This window comes from Pituophis catenifer, unplaced genomic scaffold (assembly GCF_029215685.1).
Source record: "Pituophis catenifer annectens isolate HBS135680 unplaced genomic scaffold, rPitCat1.0.hap2 SCAF_11, whole genome shotgun sequence".
Classification (NCBI taxonomy): domain Eukaryota; kingdom Metazoa; phylum Chordata; class Lepidosauria; order Squamata; family Colubridae; genus Pituophis; species Pituophis catenifer.
Genome location: NW_027256891.1, coordinates 28,532,030 through 28,553,061, shown reverse-complemented (window position 1 = coordinate 28,553,061; position 21,032 = coordinate 28,532,030). Strand labels below are relative to the sequence as shown.

Here is a 21,032-nt window from a genome sequence, read left to right as displayed (position 1 = left end):
TTAAAAAGTTTCTTTCTTTTGGTGGCTGCGATCCCTGCTTGGACCCTTAGGAAGAACAAAGGAAGGAGGAGGAGGAGAGGAAGGAAGAGAAGGGGAGAAGAAAGGTTGGAATAAAGGTAAAGGGTAAAAGAGCAGCCTGAAAAAAATAAAAATGAAAAATGAAAGTTGAAAGGTCGTTTTTTTCCAACGGCGATGGGGGTTGGACAGGAGACGGACGGAAAGTTGAGCTGACGCTGGGAAGGTCGCTCCGAGAAGCGCTGCTACAGAAAAAGTCGGCGACCGTGCTTTTTCTGCCTGCTATTCCTTCTTGGACCACAGGAGGGCACTGTTTTCTCCAGGGTTGCGGACCTGGCACAGAAGAATCTTAAAATGCCATCGAAAAGGTTTCTTTCTTTTTGTGGCTGCGATACCTGCTTTGACCACAGGATGGCACAACAACCAAGATTCTTTTTTATTGCCTGTTATGTGGCTCCTGGGCCTCCCGTTGCTCTATTAATATTAATAAGGCTTTTAATAATAAAGAGACAGAATAATAATCTTTAAATGCTAGTAAAAACGGGTTTTTTTTTCTGGCTGCTATATCTGCTTGGGCCACAGGAGGGCACTGTTTTCTGTCCCTTAGCAATAGCTTTGAAGGTATCGAGATATTACTTTATCGTGGTGGTAGGCTGTGTGGAGAACCCTAACCCTAACCCTAAACCCTAAACCCTAAACCCTAAACCCTAAACCCTAAACCCTAAACCCTAACCCCAACCTTTGACCCCGACCTTTGCCCACCCCCTGACCTTTAACCTTTGACCTCTGCCTCCCAGTGATTTACCTCCTTGCAGCAAGCAACAAGAAGAAACAACCCATTTCAGCTTCAGCACAGCCTAATTAGCACAAATTGATTGGATCGGCAGCCCGACTCTCAGCTGTTTGGCCTGGCCTCTGCTGCTTGCTGCAAAGAGGTAAATGGCTGGGAACAATTATTTTTTTATTTATTTATTTTTTTGTGCTACTCAAGCTATGCTGAAAATAAAAATAAAAGTAAAGCAGCCTATTTTGCTGTAACGAGGCAAAATTGCTGGGAGGCAGAGGCAGATTTCTTTTTCTTGTTTTCCTCGCCAAAAAAGGTAGGTGCATTTTATAGTCCAGAGCATCTTATACGCCAAAAATTACAGTATATGCCGTTTGTCTCCCTGATCTGATCTGTCTTATCAGGGAGACTGTAGCAGGCTACAGGCAATCTTCTCCGCAGCGTAAGAAGACAGACAGAAGACAGAAGGATGCGTTGAATTTGACAGCGCCGATTCTCCTACGAACCCTCTGCAACAGCACTTGCCCGCAAAACCCCCAGATTACAAGACTGGGGCTATTCGTCTTAGAAAAAGAGCCACATGCTGAGGTGCAGACGTGAAGGTGAGGATGACGTTCTCCCCCTCAAAACAGCAGTCCTAACGGATCAGGACAGGCCAAAGAAAGTCTTTCCTCAAGAAATTACCGTTAACGTGCAGAATCGGCTTCCGTGGGGACGAGGGGATGGCCACCGACCTCAATGGACTGAAAGGGGGGACGATGGAGGGGACTCTTTGTCGTGAGGCTACGTGCTGCCTGGGGCGATGAGGGATAGATGCTTGAGCTGAAGAAGGCTTTCCTGTCCTACGTCTTGGGCTTTCAACCGGTCCAATGGAAAGCAAAATCCGAGCAGGCTTTAACTGACTAACAGTGTCAAGACTGCCGCTGCAGATTCGGAGGGCAAAGGAGCCCGGGTGGCCTGGCGGAAGAGGTGATGGAGGACAGAGGCGGTCCCTCTGACTAGGGACGGGTGCGGGGAGGAGAATGGGACCGAGGGGCCGGTCCTTGGAAGGGGATGGCTGCAACCGGTAAGCGAATGGGGTTCCCGCGCTTTTGAATATTTCAATTTACGGAGAAGAAACAGCTACGGTATCTTATAGAAGCCGTAAGCAGGTGATGGGTCCAGCTGAAAAATCTACATTGTCAAAAAGGTGTAAACTGCAAAATACAGGTATAATTTTATTTACAGTTTAAGATAGTATTAACAATTATAGGCAATCTGGACTGACTATTGGCACTGAAATATGAACAACTCCTTCTCTCAAAGTATATCCCCACAGCTATCAGGGAGATATGCCGGTACTGGTCTCTCCCTCGTGATCGCTTTAGAGGTGCGATTGGCCTCTGCCTTGAAAGATCCTGGATCCCGGGGTCTCCCCGGTTGCTGTGTCGCCGCTGGATACGCGTGGATTGGTGCGTGAAGGGCCACGTGTTCCTGGGATGGCGTGGAGTACTTGTACTGCTTGCCACGGAATTCACAGGTATAGTCGCCTGTTTCTACAAAGGAAGAAAACAATTTTCAGAAGGAGAAAAGGTTTTCCCAAAAACCCTTGACCCAAACGTGGATCTCAATTCAGAGCATAGCAGGCTAGACGTTTCCCACGTGACCTCGTGAGATGAGTTCCAAGTTTTCTTGACTGAGGGGGCCCGGGGCTCCCACCTTCATGATAACTGATAACTGTTTCCTCTGTTTTGCCCCAGCTCTCTTTCCTGGAGAGAGGCTGAAAAGACACGGCTGCTACAGAGGCTAGACTTCCTTTTGCAGAAGGAGCGTTTGGGAGTGGGCTGTATAAACCGTCGCGGACAGCAAAGGCCAAGTCGCGCTCTCATCACCGCTTACGAGGGGTAGTTATCATCTCAGATCGTGATCAATTTCTAGTTTTAATATCGCTCCCCACCCTCAATTTCACCCTATTCCCGAAGAAAACATGGTAACGTCCTTTTTTTATCCCAGAGGACAATACTTAGACAATATCTTCCCCTTTCATGAAGAGCTCTGTGAATTCTAAAATTAAGTCACGAGACATGCAAGTGGAATGTTTTTCCTAGGTCTGAATATAATTATTAAAATAAATAACGTGCGCTTAATTCCTTCTCTTTGCAATAAAGTATTTACATCTAAATACTTTGGCCAAATTGGATTGTTTTAACCAGATGCTTATAACAGTATGTAACGTTAAGCAAGAATAATTTTATAATTCCCCGACTCGACCGTGTTTGTTTCTTCTCTATGTCAAACGTGGAAGATTTATTTTTGGGTTCACTTAGGAGTGCTATTTGCAAGCGGGTGGCTTGTCTCCTGACGGATGGCCACGGTCCGAGTTCGAGCTGTTGCTTTGCGTGCAAAAAGTCCAGGTTCACCCCTGCGTTTCCAGGGAAGGGCTGGGAAAAACCCCTCTGCTTGAACGGATGTTCAGAGCCCTGCAGCCGGTCAGTGCCGATAGTCGTGGGACGGATGGACTGACGAGCAGACCTGATACCGAGCAGCTTTCGGGCATCCTGGGAGTTATTCTGCCTGCTACGCCTTGGAAAACCTAGCGGTTGCTAGCGGTGCTCCTTAAACAAACCCCGGTGAAAGATACATCCGAGGAAGATTTTCCGACTTGTCACCGGCCGTGCCCAGAGGAATGGAGTCCGGGTCCCGCACAGGCAAAGAATGTGCACTTTCTGTTGGACTAGTGAGAGCTTCCTGCCTTTGCGAGAAACGCTCCATCCCTGGCTTGGGCCTGAAACCTCAGCTCTGAAACACTGAAAGCTAGTGAATGACTTAAGTTGCAAACTCCGTCGATCGTACTTGGACCGATCTTCTGAAAGGGCTCGGGCTCCTCTTCTTTCACCTCCTCCTTGGCGATCGTTGCTTGGTCGTAGGGGTCTGCCGGAGGAGAGAAGGAGGAGAGAGCTGATCGGGGCGTGTGGAAACGCCTCCCTGGCTTGATCCCTCGGGCCCTGCTCTCATCCTTAGTCTTAAATAGACTAACATACATTTCACATGTGTATAGTATTTTTACGGATTATATTTTTCTTGATAATCTCCCTATTAAAGTGACTAATCATAAGATGCGTGTTTCCAATTCGGGATATAAAATTTGCACTTATTATTTCTTTTTAAAGTGTGACAACTTGATTGCGAAAAACGGCAGTCCTTCTTAACAAGAGTCAGAATACTTCCAAAAAGCAACACAACCGGCCTACCTCTACCGAGAGGCCCCGAGACTCTCCTATCCACCAAACAGGCACTCTTTCTCCCGACGGAGTGGATTAATCTCTGCACACACCCACGGGTGCTTCAAACTGCAACACGGCAGGGCTTCCGGCTCCATTCTCCATCCATGGAGCGTTCGCCCGAATGCTCCTCGGTCAAAGACTTCCTAAAATGTTGGAATCATTGAGCCAGAAGTTTCTATTGGCTGAAACTTTATTGTCAAAAGTGGTATGGTATTATGTCTCTAAACTAGCTGGGTATATGTAGATAAGCACACACACAACAACAACAACAACATTCTAATGGTTTCCCTTGGATTTTGATGTTTCGCATCACCCAATGGTGTCAACGGCCCTGCACAAAAGCTCCCCTCCCCAGCTTCTTTCCATAAAATGCAGGCCGGGGTTACCTGCGAAGAGCTCTAAGCGATAACTAAAGGTCCTGAGAACGGGTGCCGGAGCCTGCAGGCTTGCCTGCCCCGTGCCTCCTTTCCCTCCCCTTGGGAGGAGATGGGAAGCTCTAGTCCTGTGATGGTGAACCTGTGGCATGCGGAGCCATATTGATGGGCACGCGAGTGTTGCCCTAGCTTGTTGTGGATTTAATAAGACAAACACAACTTTTGGATTAATCAGAGACAATTTCTATATTGCGCAATAGGTTCAAAGCTCTGTACATGAAGCGTTGAACAAAGACAGAAATTAGGTACAATGGTTTTATACCCTTCTAGACAAAGGATTCTGTTAACTCAGCAATTCATAGGGTCATATACATTTAGTGTTAGTTATCACCTTTAAAGCGCTCCATGGCTTAGGATCTGGGTACCTACGAGACCGTCTTTTGCCACCAATAGCCTCCCACTGACCAGTTCGTTCTCACAGGGAGGGACTACTCAGGGTACCCTCAGTCAAATTATGTCGACTGGCGACTCCCAGGGGGAGGGCCTTCTCTGTGGGGGCTCCAACCCTTTGGAATGAACTGCCCCCGGAGATACGGAATATCCCTGATCTCCGTGCTTTCCGCCGTGCCCTCAAGACCCTGATGTTCCAACAGGCGGGGCTAAACATATGAACATGTGAATGATTTTTTAAATGTGATCTAATTCTGGGTTTTATTTGATTGACCAAACTAAGTAATAATTTTAATTAGCAATTTTATGATGTTTGTGTGTCTATATTTTTCTTGACTGTACACCGCCTTGAGTCCTACGGGAGAAAGACGGTATAGAAATATAATAAATAAATAAATAAATAAATAAATAAATAAATAAATAAATAAATAAATAAATAAATAAATAAATTTGTCATTTTTAATTGACATTTCCTAATTACTGAGTTTCTTTGCAAAACAGTTATAATTCTTTTTGTAGATTACTGAAGCATAGACTCAAATCATCTTCTGACGATAGACAACTTTTAACTCATGTGGATCCCCTTGACTTAACCAACCTTTAAGCTGTATGTCATTAGAATGTTCCTTTCTTCTGACAACTTAGAGCCAAAAGGATTTTGGCTGAGTTGTACTTTTTCCAACCGGATGCATTGCTTTTTAGAATAGAGTGAACAGAAAGTTATCCAGTGGTCATCTATCAGAGCCCGCTTCATTTACATTAAGCTCAACTCCAGCGTGCATGCACATGTTGGCCAACTGATTCCGGTCCCACCGGAAGTCAGGAAACGAGACGAAACGAAACCCTAACCCTAAACCCTAAACCCTAAAAGATTGAACTGGAAAGGGAAACGACAGGAGAGAGGGGAAGGGAGAACAGAGGACAGGAGAGAACAGGAGAAAGAAGAAAGGGGAAAGGAGAGGAAGAAAAGGCAGGGGAAAGAGGAGTAGAGGAGTGGGGGAAGGGAAGGGGAAGTAGGAAAGAGAAGGAGAGGAAGAACGAAGGAAGAACGAAGGAAGGAGGAGGAGAGGAAGGAAGAGAAGGGGAGAAGAAAGGTTGGAATAAAGGTAAAGGGTAAAAGAGCAGCCCTGAAAAAATAAAAATGAAAAATGAAAGTTGAAAGGTCGTTTTTTTCCAACGGCGATGGGGGTTGGACAGGAGACGGACGGAAAGTTGAGCTGACGCTGGGAAGGTCGCTCCGAGAAGCGCTGCTACAGAAAAAGTCGGCGACCGTGCTTTTTCTGCCTGCTATTCCTTCTTGGACCACAGGAGGGCACTGTTTTCTCCAGGGTTGCGGACCTGGCACAGAAGAATCTTAAAATGCCATCGAAAAGGTTTCTTTCTTTTTGTGGCTGCGATACCTGCTTTGACCACAGGATGGCACAACAACCAAGATTCTTTTTTATTGCCTGTTATGTGGCTCCTGGGCCTCCCGTTGCTCTATTAATATTAATAAGGCTTTTAATAATAAAGAGACAGAATAATAATCTTTAAATGCTAGTAAAAACGGTTTTTTTTTTTCTGGCTGCTATATCTGCTTGGGCCACAGGAGGGCACTGTTTTCTCCAGAGTTGCGGAGCTGGCACAGAAAAATCTTAAAACGCCATCGAAAAGGTTGATTTCTTTTTGCGGCTGCGATACCTGCTTTGACCACAGGAGGGCACAATTTTCTGCACCTTAGCCATAACTTTGAAGTCACGGGACGGAAAACTGTGCCCTCCTGTGGCCAAAACAGGTATCGCGGCCGCAAAAAGAAAGAAACCTTTTCGATGGCGTTTTAAGATTCTTCTGTGCCGATTCCGCAACCCTGGACAAAACAGTGCCCTCCTGTGGTCCAACAAGGAATAGCATAACAACACTAAAATTCCATTTAAAAAGTTTCTTTCTTTTGGTTGCTGCGATCCCTGCTTGGACCACACGATGGCGCTGTTTTCTGTCAACGTTAGCGTGGACGCCGTTGTAGACCTTTTGACCTCAGGTTAAGGCTTTTGAAGCAAGATTCTTTCTTTTTCCCTCTTATACACAATAATAATCTTTAAATGCTATTAAAAAGGGTCCTTTTTTTGTGGCTGCTATTCCTTTTTGGACCACAGGAGGGCACTGTTTTCTATCTATCCCTTAGCTTTAGCGTTCAGGCCGTCATAGACGTTTTTACTTAGCTTTAAGGTTTTTGAAACAAGAATATTCTTTCTTCTGTGGTTGTGGTTGTGTGGTTCCCGGCCCTTCCGTTGCACTATTAATATTAATTAATATTTTAATATTTAATATTTAATATTAATATTTAATCTTTTAATAATAAAGATATAGAATAATAATCTTTAAATGCCGTTAAAAAGGTTTTTTTTTTTTCATTTTGTAGCTGCTCTACCTGCTCGGACCACAGGAGTGCACTGTTTTCTGTTATTTAGCGATACCGTTGAAGGTATCGAGATATTACTTTACCGTGGTAGAGGAAGTAGGGGAAAAGTAAGAAGGATGGACAGGAAGTCAGCCATGATGGAAAGCTCCTTTTCGAAGGCACTGGGGGACGGTCGCGGTGAGCGGACAGAAAGTCCACCGTGCCAAGAAGATCGCTGCGCTAGGAAGTTGGAGGGATGATTCAGATGGATGGACTTTATCGGGGTAATAGGAAATAGGGGAAAAGTAAGAAGGATGGACCGGAAGTCGGCCACGACAGGAAGTTTCGGGGGAGAGGGTCGCGGTGAAGGAGAGGAAGTCCGCCATACCGGGAAGGTCTCTCGCAGATGACTGGAAATGAAGAAGCCGGCGGTCGTTCGAAGAAGGCCAACGGAAGCGGCTCTTCCCTTTCGGAGGAGCATAGAGTGGCGGTGCTTTCGCTGCCGCTATGCGCTGTGGGGTTTCGCTTCTCGGTCTCCGCGGTCCTGGGCAAAAGCGGGAGGCGAGCGATTGTCAGCATGTTGCCCGCCCTGTTTTGTTTTCTTCCTAAGCAATAAAACGTAATTGTACCAAAAAGCGTGTTTATCTTTTTTTTCCCAGCCCTTGTGTTGGGGACGCTGCCTTATTATACAAAACTGTCCTTCCCTCTTTCTCTTCCCTTTGGCTACTTGCTGCCTAGTGCAAGGGCCTCTCAGATGCGTCCTTCCTGATAAGGAGGGGAGGGGAGACTGGCTCCCAGGGGACCCAACAAAAACATGCAGGTTAATCAGATTTTCGAAAGCAATTTATTAGAAGGGGAAAAAAGCGTCTCGATTTCAACATTCTTCCTAATGTGACCTCCCCCGCCCTCATCCCATCCCCCAGTGGAAGCTGAACTGCTACTCTTTCTCAATACGGGGACTCCGATTTAACAACTGTTCGTTTAGTGACCGTTCAAAGTTAACAAATTGTTTAATATATTTCTAAATTGTTTTTAAATTTTGTATTCTATGTTTTTTATCTATGGCTGTTCACCGCTCTGAATCCTTCGGAAGAAGGGCGGTATATAAATTTAAATATTAAATTAAATTAATTAAATTACAACCGTGCTGAAAAAAGGGACTTAAGACCGATTTTCACATGACTTGTAGCATCCTCGTGGTCGTGTGATAAAAATTTGGATGCTTGGCAACTGGCTAAAATGGCTTAGTGTGCAGAATGGCAGGCTTTAACTGGTGGCGGGTGCCCGATAATCTCTCTGCCCTGTCTGTCTTTTAGAAACTACCTAAACCACGTGACTTTGTATTACTTCTCCTTGAAACCTATCCGTGGCTCTTATGGAGTAGGTTAGCTGTTCTTGGAAGAGATGGCGGAATGGTTTTCTCTTTATGCTCCAGAGTTTCTACAATTGCTATAGAAACTGAACCGTCTTTATTTCTTCTTAGGGAGCGCTTTTGCTGACATTCTTGTATGTGGATCTGACTTGTCACTTTCCTGGAAAAGCCGACCTCCCATCTCAGATTGGATGCTAGCGGAAGAGCAAATCAATGCCTAAATGTTAGAGAAAACAAGAAAATATTTCGTTCTTAAACATATGGTGGCAAAATAAGAAGCAAATGTTGACTCTAATCGTTACCCCGGCGTTTTTTTTTTCAGAACGGTGGCTTTCCAGAGCTGCTTCTGTCCGGTCCTAGTATAACATGCATTTCTGCTGCACTCCCTACAAGCCCGATGGAGTGGCCTAGAAGGATGCAGAATCTGAACCGAAACTGCCTTGGATATTTTGCCCGACGCAAGCTGTTCTCTGTTGTTGCTTTTGCTGAAGGAAGGCCGTTCTGCCTGTGCCCTAAGCCGAGTAAACTACAACAGTCCCTCAGTTTCATGCTTTTTTTTTTCTTGTGAAATCAGTAAACCAAAAAATTGAAATGGTCCGTTTCTATCAAGCTATGACAATGGTGCATTTGAAACACTACGGTTCGTTCCGCAACTTTCTCTTTCGAGATACTATGCTGTGATGTGGTTTGGCATGGCGTTATGTTGTCTGCTTTGTCTTATAACACACACAGCGTAAGTCATCTGGAAGAACCAAACAAACGATGCCTCAAATGAAGGTTAAAGAATGCCTCTTTATGCCTAGAGGATCCTTTTCCTTAAGACTTTGAATTGTCACTGAAACTACATTTTCTTGACGATGGGTCATTGACAGCACTTCTGGCTCCCGTGGAGGTCAAAGGTGGTCCTGGTGTAGACTTTGGGGAATACCTCTAAGTTCAGATCAATTTCCTAGACATCTGAGGAGAACATGGGCACGGAGCAAGGATGAAGGACGTCACTCGAGGCAGCAAAAAAGGAAATTCTAAGTTAGCTTTCATAATTGGCCTAGGCAGACAAGATGTTGCCCCCCGACTTAGGTTCAAGGCAGCCGAGAATCATTCAATATTTGCCTCGGCCTAAAAAAAATAGATTGATCTGTGTCGTATCCCTTGAGCGAGATGCCCTTAGGAGACCCCTTATTCCTGGGATGACGACCTCCTCCTGCTCCTCCTCCTCCTCCCCCCCTCCGGCCACTGATGCCTCTCGTTTGCCTGGCTCCTCCAAAGAGAATGCCAGGGGAGGAGCTGCCCTCTTCTCGGCAAAGATACCGAGTGGGCAGGTCCTGAGAGTTCTAGGCTTGGCGGTTGCCCACCAGATCACCCCCTGGTGTTGATCCCTGGCAGGATGTATTTCTGGAATCTAGCCCTTAAAACTATTCTTGCCTGGGCCCCTGAGACAGAGACGCCCTCTTTCTTCGACTAAGGTGTCCCTGGGTTTCTGATCCTATGTCCTGGGGAAAGTTATTGGAAACCCAAAAAGTCACTTGATCCGTGCCTGATCCAAGAAAGCTGCTGTATAGGGTTGCCTTTCTTCTTTCGCACCGGCGCTCTGGAAAAAGCTGAGGGAGACGTCCTGGGTCGCATCCCGTCAGAAGAGGAGGACTTTTCCACAACAAAGAGACTGCTGTGGCACGGCAGCTACTTCTGCTCCTGTTTCTCAAGAGAAAGATATTTAATTCCAGCCCTGTGGCTAATCCTCAAGTTTAATTCAGGCTCAGCTGTGAGCCGAAATAGTCAGGACTGCCGGACGCCTCTAAGAGTTCGGAACATGCAGCCTATTGCTTAGTTGGTGATCACGGTCACAGCGGGATGCCTGCGGGAGCCTATGTGCACGTTCTCTTCTCGTGCACACGCATAGGCACGTTTTGGATCTTAGCGCTTGTGGCTGTCAACCGGTGCTCAACCGATGTGTGGCAGCTACTTTTAAAGCAGCAGAGACTGCAAATCGGCTTGATGGCCCTTGTGTGGGTCCTCCTCCCGCCCCAATCCCATTCTCTTATGATTCGGAGCAAGTTTCTCTACTAAATATATTCCCGTCCGATACTCCGAGGACCAAAGCTTATATTCTGGTCCCTAGTTTTCCCCCGGTTACTGCCGAGAGACATCCCCTTCCCTTCCTTTATTTTAGGATGTTGTGTTCCCCAAACCGGAAAAGAAGCAAAACGCTTCTAGGTTCAAACTAGGAAAAGAAATAAACATATCTTCTATCAAGCTGTATTTTGAAAGTGTTATTTCTTTTCTGGGTTAAAAAAAACAAAAAAAATTCCTGACCGATTATTATTTAACAATTTTAAAATACATTTTAGACCATATACATTGCCATTTGATTTTTCTTTAAAAAGGATTAGAGTTAGGGATGTATGTATGTCTGTATGTGTGCGTGCATGTGTCTGTGGATTTCAGTACTTTTCAAAACAAAAAAGGAAAGGAAAAACATGAATGTACGCACTTTACATTGTTTGGCACTCTTATGATTGTTAAAAAACACTGTTAATATTGACCGTATTTTATACAAAACTGTAAACTATGTTCAAGTTTCTTTTTTAAACGTTAGTTCCTTAACATTTTTCAAAAACTGCCACTGTTAAAGTAACAGAATCAAAAACGAAATCCGCCCTATGTAATAAAAGAGACAGTTTTTGAAAGCACATCCTTCACGAAGCGATTGGTGAATCTGCACTTCCAATCGCTTTCTCTCTTCTGCAGAACTGGAGCTCTGGATAACTCTCCACTCGCAAGCAGTGGCTGCTTGTGAAAAGGAAGTATTTGCTCACCAATCGCATTTTCACACCTTAGAGTAGACAAAGATGGCTCTTTAAGTTATTTTATTTTCTTTCTTTTTTGTTTTGTTTGTTTTCTTGCCTTTTTGTACAAAAATCTACAGCTAGATCACTTTGCTAGAAAGATTATTTCCTTTTCTGCTTTGTACACTTGTAAAGCAGAATTTGCTTTCGTGAGGAAAAAAATATACAAAAAAACAACATTTCATGCACAAATTAAATTAAAAAGCTGCTTTTCTTCTTTTCTTTTCTTATCTTTTCCTTTCTTTTCTTTTTTCTTTATGTAGGGTACAAAGTAACCTGTTTAGGAAAGATTAAATAGGTTGAACAGAACAGTTTCTACTGCAACATCTGCTCCCAGATCATGATAATGGAATCTTCTGCCCTTTCCTGGCTTTATTTAAAGTTGGTCAGATGGTCTCTTAGAACACAGAAGAGGCTTATCTCGTGGCTTCTGGTGAACGTTCCGATGCGGCTAAAGTCTTCTGTCTTGATCTCTATAGAGATGACCATTGACACCACAGGACTAAATTAACACCTCCTGGTCAACTGCAGTGTTGTTTGCCGTGCGAAACTATGCCAGTTTTGGATAAATGGCCGTAGTACATGTCTAAAACTGGTTTCAAATTTAAATTATTGAGCAGAAATTCCTGTTGCCTAAACATAAAGTAATACCGACACCCAAAGCACCTAACATAATTACAGCCCTGAAAATGTCCTGAGCAAGTAGTCCTCTACAGACCTCCAGAGCGATTTCAAAATTTGCCAGTGAATTGCAGTTCCGCTTAATTTTAACACGATAGGGGAATTACTTGGTGAAATGCATATGAATTATCACTTTCAGTTGAATTCACACAGGTAATATTCAAATTTTGACCGGGCCCCGTCTTCTTTTTTCTTTAGGCGCTGCCTCCTTTGGACTGTGGCCCCTGCAAAGACCACTGAGGCTCTCCTCCCCTGCCAGATTTTGGCCACAGAAAGCCTTTTGTGGCCAGAGGATTCTCGGCACTCTCGACTGGAACTGGCGTTCCCGTGCCAGATCCAGAGCTTAAGCATTGGCAGCATAGAGATGATAACAAGTTCTAATAAGAGTATAAAAGGCTTCGCGTACCACAAGTTTACGCGATAGATAGATGACCTGTATATTTTCAGTCTCCTGTCCGGATTCAGATGCCTTATGACTGACCTGGGTCAGCTGAGAGAGGTGATATTTGACAGTCTTCTACTCGCTCCTTTTAAAGAGACTTTGTTTGGAAAGCCGCATTTTGGAATGCAACCTTACAAAGACTGAGAGAAAGTGGATGCTAAGAAGAGTGAAGTCAAATCCTGCTAAACTCACTGAGTTTTCTTTTTCCATCCAAATAGGGAAGGTAGGAAGTACCGATGGAATGCAGGGTCTTCTTTCTCCTTGGCACCATTTTCCAGTTTGGGTAGAAGTTTGCTACGGTATAAATTGCCAGCTGTTGCAGGCAAGACCGAGTCAGCTTTTTTCTGCCGGGAGCTCTTTTGGAATCTTTTCACTGAAACGCCGTGTAAACGCGCTGCCTATTCTCCCGGCCGTTACTTCCTCTCATTTCTATCCAGCGCAACTTAGAATTCCCACTTGGCACAAACACTAATTCTGTCATTATAAATTATATGGCACTTAGGAAGTCTATTCATGTGTAATACGTCGCTTGCCCCAGGACAGAAATAGGAGAATTCTTTAGAAAAAAAGTTAATCGTCGTCATGTAGGCAAATTTGGGAATCAGATACCACCTTTGATGTCTCTTAATGGCTTTGGTGGGAATCTTGCCAAGGACTTTGTCCATTTGGCTTCCTTCCTGCAAGTTCCCACCATCATCTCCAGCCTGGCCAAGCCAGTGCCTCAAATGTAAGCACGGAAGCGGCATAAGCCAGTGCCAGCCATGAGAGGAAGATTAGTTTGATCCTAGGTAGAGGCAGATGTAGGGGCTCCTGCTTGGGCAGGGGATTGGAATTGATGACCTGCAAGGTCCCTTCCGACTCTGTTAATTTGTTAAATCTGTTAAATGAACACTTCCTGCACCGTGGCTACATTGGAACTGAATCTACTTATTTAGTACCACGTTTCAACATTTATCACTGCAAGTGAACCATCCAGCTCGCTGTTCCCTATTGAACTCCCCTCTGCTGTTGAGCCTGTGGCGTGAGCGAGCCGGGGAGTTCTCCCACTCCTGAAAGGTGGTTGATTGCACACGTGTGGCCATAGTAAGGAAAATTCAGTAGCATATTAGCATTTCAGACCTAAATTACTTAGTATTTCAGACAGCTACGCACTTAATTTAACAAATAGCGTTTCATTTAGAAATTTTCCTGATGCTGGGACGTAAATGCTTGTTCGTGGCATCTTATGAACGTCGTTTAGTTAACTCATCTGTTCCCGTTTTAGTCCTCCGTACTGTTCTTTTCCAGCCCTTGTCCGTCATTTACAGCGGGAATTAGTATTATTATACAGCATACGCAACATATGAAAACACAGCTGCTGATTCTTTAGCTGGTGTTGGGCTTCATACGTATCCATTTTTCCCCAAGAACCTATAATGCCATCATATTTATTTTATTTATTAGATTTATGTGCCACTATCTCATCTACTGTATGTTATTATTGTTATGATGATGATTCATTACACGGTCAGCTAGATGTTTAGACTGGATTTGGCATTTCAATCCACCTATTGACTCATTTCTAAGAATCTGGGATAGGCAGATGTTATTATTATTATTATTATTATTATTATTATTATTATTATTATTATTATTTTTATACTCTTGGAACTACGCAGCTTGTTTACCTTACCATTTCTACCCATGGTTACCTCTGTATTTAAAATATTGTCACCTTATTTTTCTGCATAAAAATGAGATTTATACAGACTGTCGGGTCAATTACCGACAGTTGCCCTCCCCTTGGGAGGGGCAGAACTATTGTTAAAATATTCACCAATGACAGACAGCGTGAAACTTTAGTAAGAGAAAAGAGAGAACACGATGAATAATGGCACTAGTTCAGCCATGGAAAGACTTCTCTTCCTCCTGTGAGAGTCCTACATCCATAAGATAACAATCAACATGTGGCACAAGGTTGGCAGGGAAAGAACAACCAGACAGCATGGAGGATTGTTTTTCTCAGGCTGAAAACAGTAAAGTCTTACTAAGCATACGATTGTTCTTCCGCTGTACTGTATTTTCCTAAAAGGAAACACTAGGCAGGAACACGACAGTGCTGAAAAACCGGAGCTGTTTTCCAATCCCCTCTGAAATTTATTTTGGTAATAGGTTTGGCCTGATTCTAATGGAGGATTCCCAAATACTGATATTGCTCATTGCTGTGCATTGGGATCAGAGCTCCAATTCTTTTTTCTGAAATACGAGAAACAGAAAACAGTGTTTTTCCTGGGCGGAGAAATCCTTGGATTTCTACTGCTTATTATTTGCCAAAGGACAAAAATAACTGCAGTGTTTCCTTTATTTTCCAGACCCAACGTCCCCCTCCTCCCCCCACCCTTTTTTCATATGGGGAGGACACAGAAGAGAAACTGGTGCTAAATCAAGCTTGTGGCACGTGACTAAACTCCATCTTTCCCCTTTTCATGTTGTTTAATGCAACCAAACACAAGAATGCCAGTGGCAGGGGTAGCATTCCTTGTTCGTGTTTCAGAATTAAGGCTCTTTCTGAAAAATTACACTTCTCCTACCGTCCTGCTTGTTCCATCTGATTTGCTTGCCTAGAGAATCAAACAACAAAACTGTAAAACAAAAATCACACACACGCACACAGAGTTGGCGGCCTCTCTGACAAACCTTTTCTTCCCTTTACTGTCTCAAGGAGAGTCACACAAGAACACAGGAATCACCCTTGCGTTGAATCGTAAGGCTAACCAGGTAGGTCGGTTTGGCCTGCACTGAGCAGCAGTATTCAAATCAGGGACCTTTTCATGCAAAGCAACAATGGAGACCCTTCTGGTACCCCCTCCCGACCAACCCACCCTTCCTATACTGATGGCATCCTCTGGAACCAGCCGCACGAACCCGATCAGAAGGCTCAGTTGGTCTGGATGGTGCAACTGACCCATCTGACGTGGAAGGCTGCTAAGCTCCATTTCTCTGTAGCCTTGACTCTCTGACATGCTGTTAATTATTTAACGCTGTTAATTATTAGTTTTCCTTCCCCGTTCATGAATTATTCTATCAGGACTCTGGTTGCGCTTTAGCCATTCCTGTACAATGCTTAGCTTCCTGCAAGTCCTGGTATCACATTTGCTGAGCTGAGATCACCCCCAACCGTGGCTCAGCAATTTGATTAGGCAAATTGGTAGATGAAGCTTGGCCTCCAAAACATCATGCTGACTTCAGTCCACATTTCTTTTCTCTTGTCTACTGTTTAATCCATATACATGGGGGGTTTTTTTCTCCCTGAGGAAGGAGTGGGGTATTGAAATATGGAGCGATGGATTGGATGGCACCCACAATTCACAAAAGTCCCTGAGTGGTGGTGGCCCTATTTTGTGCCAGCAGAAGAAAACAAAGCATACCTATAGTTTGTGCTGTCCTGAGAGTTCTGACATTATTTATTATTATTTTTCTTTCTCCGCCTCTCTCCCCAAAAAGGAATTGCGATGGAAATACTTCATCCTGAGTTTTGACTAGTCCAGGATGATCAGCAGACTCATCAAGCGTTATCATCAAGATCTTTTCTGCTCCTATTCTCTTCTGTCTTACTTCTCCAGCATTAGAGAAGCAGATTAAATCTCAACTCTTTGCATGCATCAAAGAAGATAGAACAAAAATGTTTTGAAAAGCTGATCAAGGGTGATCTAGAAAACAAGCACAACAAGAATCAAGATAGAAAGAGTGGTGCCCAGGAAGCTCCTGGCTGCCCCACAACTGTCAGGAAGATGGCCTTGTGATTTTTTGACTGGCATACTAATGAACAGAAATTGAGTCATTTTGATAGAGTCAAATGAGAACTGGCTGCGGTTATTAAAAGGATGTTAATTATGGGGTTGGGTGTAGAGACAGTAGAAGTGGACAGACACGACTGCCTTGGGTAGCTGAAATCTTTGTCCAAATAGTGATAAGTCACAGCAACTCAACGATTCTCCCTTTCCCATGGTCAAGGCCAGGTTTTTGGTTTTTGTTTGGAAGTACACACTTTCCTAGATTATGTATGTCAAGAGCTGGACTTGGAGCAATTTTAACTGCACAGGTGAAGGAAAATTTGTGTATTTGCAAGGTTGAGAAAATAAGAAAATAAAGGATTCCTTCATCAGTTAATATTCTGTTGGCACACACATTCTTGTGGGGTCATTACTATTGACAATTACTTCATAGAGACCTCCGGACATAATTATTTGATTTCCCATACAGATTTCCACACCCAGAGAAAAGTGGAGCAATGTTAACTTCTGGTTGTTCTAACTGCAGCTGACCTCCAACTGCGGAGACCCTCCTGGCTCCTTTCAGATTTGGGCATCAGTGTGGCCACCGTGAGAGTTGGGGTGGTTACAAGTTGTACCTCTTGGAAGGAAAATTATAACTGGGGTAGATGAGATTAAAAGAGTTACCTCTGGGTGCTGACAAGCAGCTTTTTATACCTAATGTAAACTTGGTAGCAGTAAAACTTACAGGAGTAGGAGATAAGGATTTTGGTTATTTCTGTTTGCCGTTGTGGAACAAATCTAGCACGATATAAAAAAGGAAACTGAGAAAATTTGGGATTTCTAGTACAGATCAGCTGTAGTCCCAGATAGGTTAGGTTTTGCAGGACGTGTGCTGAAAACAGGAGAAAATGGTGGCAAAGACTTGAGCTGCATTGTGTGGGTAGTGGACTTAATGCAAAGAACGAGAAATTACAGGCAGTCTGTTTCTGCATGTTGCTGGAGATGAGGCAACCAAAGTCTGACCAGGAGTCTGATAAACAAAAGCTGCAAACGTTGTTTGAGAAACGCGAAAATAACTGTGTATTGACTGAGAATATTACATTGTGAAAGGCCTGCAAAGGAACAAAAAGGAGATATTAACCATTCTATAACGGAATTAAAACTTGCAGCGCATTTTGGGGGAACTTTTTAAAAATGGTATCATGTATGGAATGAAACCAGTGGTGGGTTGCCCCCGGTTCAGACCGGTTCGCAAGAACCGGTAGTAAAATCGGTGGGAGGCTCCGCCCACTGACCTGGAAGTCATCAGGAAGCTTCTGCGCATGCGCAGAAGAGCGCGCGCGTGGCCCTGTTGCAAACCGGTAGTAAAGGTAAGTAGAACCCATCCCCGAATGAATCCCCAAAGAGTTACCGAAAGATGATTAATGTTGGAAGATGCTGTTGATGTCTGTAGAGCTGAGGAGTAAGGTGTAACTCAGTTAAAAGGAAACTGAAATTCTGAGCAGTAAAACGTTAAACTCAACAAAAGCTACATCTTTGCAATCCCTTGGGATGCCAAAGGCCAGAGAATGGAAACACCTACCTAGAGTTTATTCTCCTGAAACAACCTGCCCGGCTGTTGAGGTACAGAAAAGCTCCTTCATTTTGCAAAGCTGTATAGAACTAATGGCAAACATCTTATGTGCTCTGAATGAAGAAGAACTTTTGACCAGCGTTTTTTTAACTAGAGGGAATAAAAGAAGAACGGGTTGTTTATTTAATTATAGATTGTTACAAAATTGAAATGTTAAGATTTACAGGGGCATAAGTAAATGCTGGGTCTTATTGAGCAGTTCCAGGGCGGGGGGAAATGTGAAATAAATTGCAGGTATAAGTTATGAGTTTGATATTAAAGTTCTAGTTGTGGATTTTAAAACAAGGACTACTTTAGGTTAAGCACAGTAATTCATTTAAATCTTGTGTTGAGAGTTTTTACAAGAAGTAGAATTTTAAATTCACGTGTAGTACAGCATACGCATTTAAAAATTAATTTTTAGTTAGGATACCTAACAGGACATTATTGAATTGAATTTAAATGAAATGAAATGAATCAAATTGAATTAACAAGTACTTCCTGTGCACCAAGAAATAGTCCAGCAATCATAAAAATGGAACAAGAACTGAATAGAATGGAACACAGGGGTTGTAATAAAAGTGGATGACTCTACTGAATGAGTAAACTGAGTACTAATTATGGAAAAACCAGGATGGAAACAAAGATATGTTTCGGTTCCAGGAATTTAAATAAAGCTATTTTAAGAAAACACTATTACTAACTGTAGAAGAAGAATTCATAGGAACACAGAGGTTTATGGTTTTCAATGCAAGTAGCTTTTTTAAAAAATGCAGTTAGATTACAGGAGTTTGGAGATATGAATTTTTAAAATCTGATAAGTACAAATTTAAAAGTTTATTTGGTATTTCTTTTTTCCCCAGAAGTCTATAAAATGCCGCAGATTCTATATGATTTAGAAGCAGTGCTTTGTGACATTTAATGATGATGTTCTGGCACAGGTTAAGGATAAACAAGAACACAAAAATTAACAAGCTTTCAAAAAGTTGGAGAAAAAAATAAAATAAAATAAATGAAAATATATGCTTAGATTAAATGAGGTGAAGTATTTGGGGCATATGTTAATTGCAGTGCTGTGAAACCTGATAAAATGAAGATTGAAACTATGGTTAATGTACTGAGCAATATTTAAGTATGGCCAATTATTTAGCAAAACATCTTCCAGAAATGGAATTATAGTGGATGCCAATTGATGAAGATAAATTTAATAAATTAAGAGAGTTGTTATCAAAGGCACCCATGTTACTATGTAAGGTGAAAAACTGTTTCGTCAGTAGATGCCAGCGCATCTGATTTAGATGCAGTATTGCTACCAGGAAGATTTCCTCTGGCATCTCTCTAAAGCCATGGGTGAAGGACAACAAAATTATTCTCAGATAGAAAAAGAAATGTTAGCTATCATTTTTGGATCTACAAAAATTCTATTTCCAGAAAATAACTTCCACTAGAGACTTGATCATAAATCTTTGCAAGCTATTTTTAAGGAACTGTTATACCGTTCATGTGTAGGAATCCAAACCTGGCTATTAATGTAGCGATCACAAGAAATGTTTAAATCTGGAAATAGCCAGTAATTGCATGTGGTTTGCTTGTCCGGAGGTCTTTTACAAAACAAAGATACCGCAATGTACAGGATGCCTTCTTTATGATAGAAAAGTGGAAGAATTTAAAGATGCTACATTAAATGATAGACTGTTACAATTATTCAGAAGAATGAAATGAAAATCAAAATGAGCATGTCTCAAAAAGGAAAGACCTTCCAGAGAATGTAAAAAAATACTAGAATTAAAGAAAGAAGTTAAACATTTACTTTTCAAGAATGATACAGTGATCATACTTGAACAGCTAGCAGTAAGAATTTGAAAATAATATATAGAAGGCCTTTAAAGGTTTTCTTTTGGCTAGGTGTGAATATTCTGTGAATATAATGCACAAGGTATATCAGATTTTCAGAAAAATAAAGCATCAACAGAAATTAGTTCAGAAATTAGAAATTGGATTAGTTTATGAGATCTTAGCAGAAGTTGGAAGTGACTATATTTGAATTTTAAAAACATTTTGGTTGTTTTTCTAAATTTTGTGAAGTTTGCGTAGAATTTTTGTTTAGTCAAATAATAATTTTGCGTTATCTCTTTTCATAAATTGTGGAATCTCTGAAGATATTGTTTTACTTAGCTTTATTTATCTTGATGTTTTTGGATTTGCTTTTCTATTGTGTTTCTTTTAATAAGTTGTTTTTTAATTGTCAGCCAATCAGTTTGGAAGTGGGGCAGCCTATAAATTAAATAAATTTTACATTATACAATTACATTGTATAATTTTGTACATTATACATTTTGTATAAATTTTACATTGTGTAGCCACAATGTAAAAAAGATGTGCAGAGAAGAGCAACAAAGATAATTAGGGGACCAGAGGCTAAAACATATGAAGAACGGATGCTGGAACTGGGTATGATTAGTCTTATGAAAAGAAGGATTAGGGGTGACAGGATAGCAGTGTTCCAATATCTCAGGGGCTGCCACAAAGAAGCGGGAGTCAAACTATTTTCCAAAGCACCTGAAGGCAGGACAAGAAGCAGCGGATGGAAACTAATCAAGGAGAGAAGCAATCTAGAACTAAGGGGAAATTTCCTGACAGAACAATTAATCAGTGGTACAACTTGCCTCCAGAAGTTGTGGTGCTCCATCACTAGAAGTTTATAAGAAGAAATTGGACAACCATTTGTCTGAAATGATGGAGCAGAAGGTTGGACTATAAGACCGCGAAGGTCCTTTCCAACTCTGTTATTCTGTAAATAAAATCGAAGACAAAATAAAGTAATAAAATAAAAATAATTAAACAACAGATCATGGGCCACAATTTTGCTCATTGGAATTTGCAAATCATTATAACTTCATGGACTCTATTCCTAGGTTACATTACATCCAATCAAAAGAGATTATAAAAAGAGCTGTAGAAAGGATCTATCTAAACTTTACTGCCACCAGAGATGTTTTCAAGCCCATCTCTGGCATCAAGAAATAAGGACAGTGGCAGGGAAAGCTGTGGCAGCCCCAAAGGG

The 21,032-nt window shown here is 42.4% G+C and overlaps 1 protein-coding gene across 1 annotated transcript; it reads right to left on the bottom strand.

Annotated features, from left to right (window-relative positions):
- Nucleotides 1-2,081: 2,081 nt before the first annotated feature.
- On the bottom strand, nt 2,082-5,674 carry LOC139322628 (zinc finger protein 618-like). The gene is made up of 4 exons (XM_070951783.1): nt 5,645-5,674; nt 4,030-4,102; nt 3,632-3,709; nt 2,082-2,334 (listed from the first exon to the last, which is right to left on the bottom strand). Exons 1-4 carry the CDS (start codon nt 5,672-5,674, stop codon nt 2,099-2,101), a joined length of 417 nt encoding a protein of 138 aa, XP_070807884.1. The 3' UTR covers nt 2,082-2,098.
- Between the last annotated feature and the right edge of the window lie 15,358 nt (nt 5,675-21,032).

Bases quoted from the DNA above. Each gene is read 5' to 3' on its own strand.
- LOC139322628 (XM_070951783.1), bottom strand. From the start codon at position 5,674: ATGTGCATGCACGCTGGAGTTGAGCTTAAT. The intron at 4,103-5,644 runs GTAAATGAAGCG...GGGTGTGTGCAG, and splicing joins ACGCTGGAGTTGAGCTTAAT to AGATTAATCCACTCCGTCGG. The intron at 3,710-4,029 runs GTAGGCCGGTTG...CTCCTCCGGCAG, and splicing joins CTCGGGGCCTCTCGGTAGAG to ACCCCTACGACCAAGCAACG.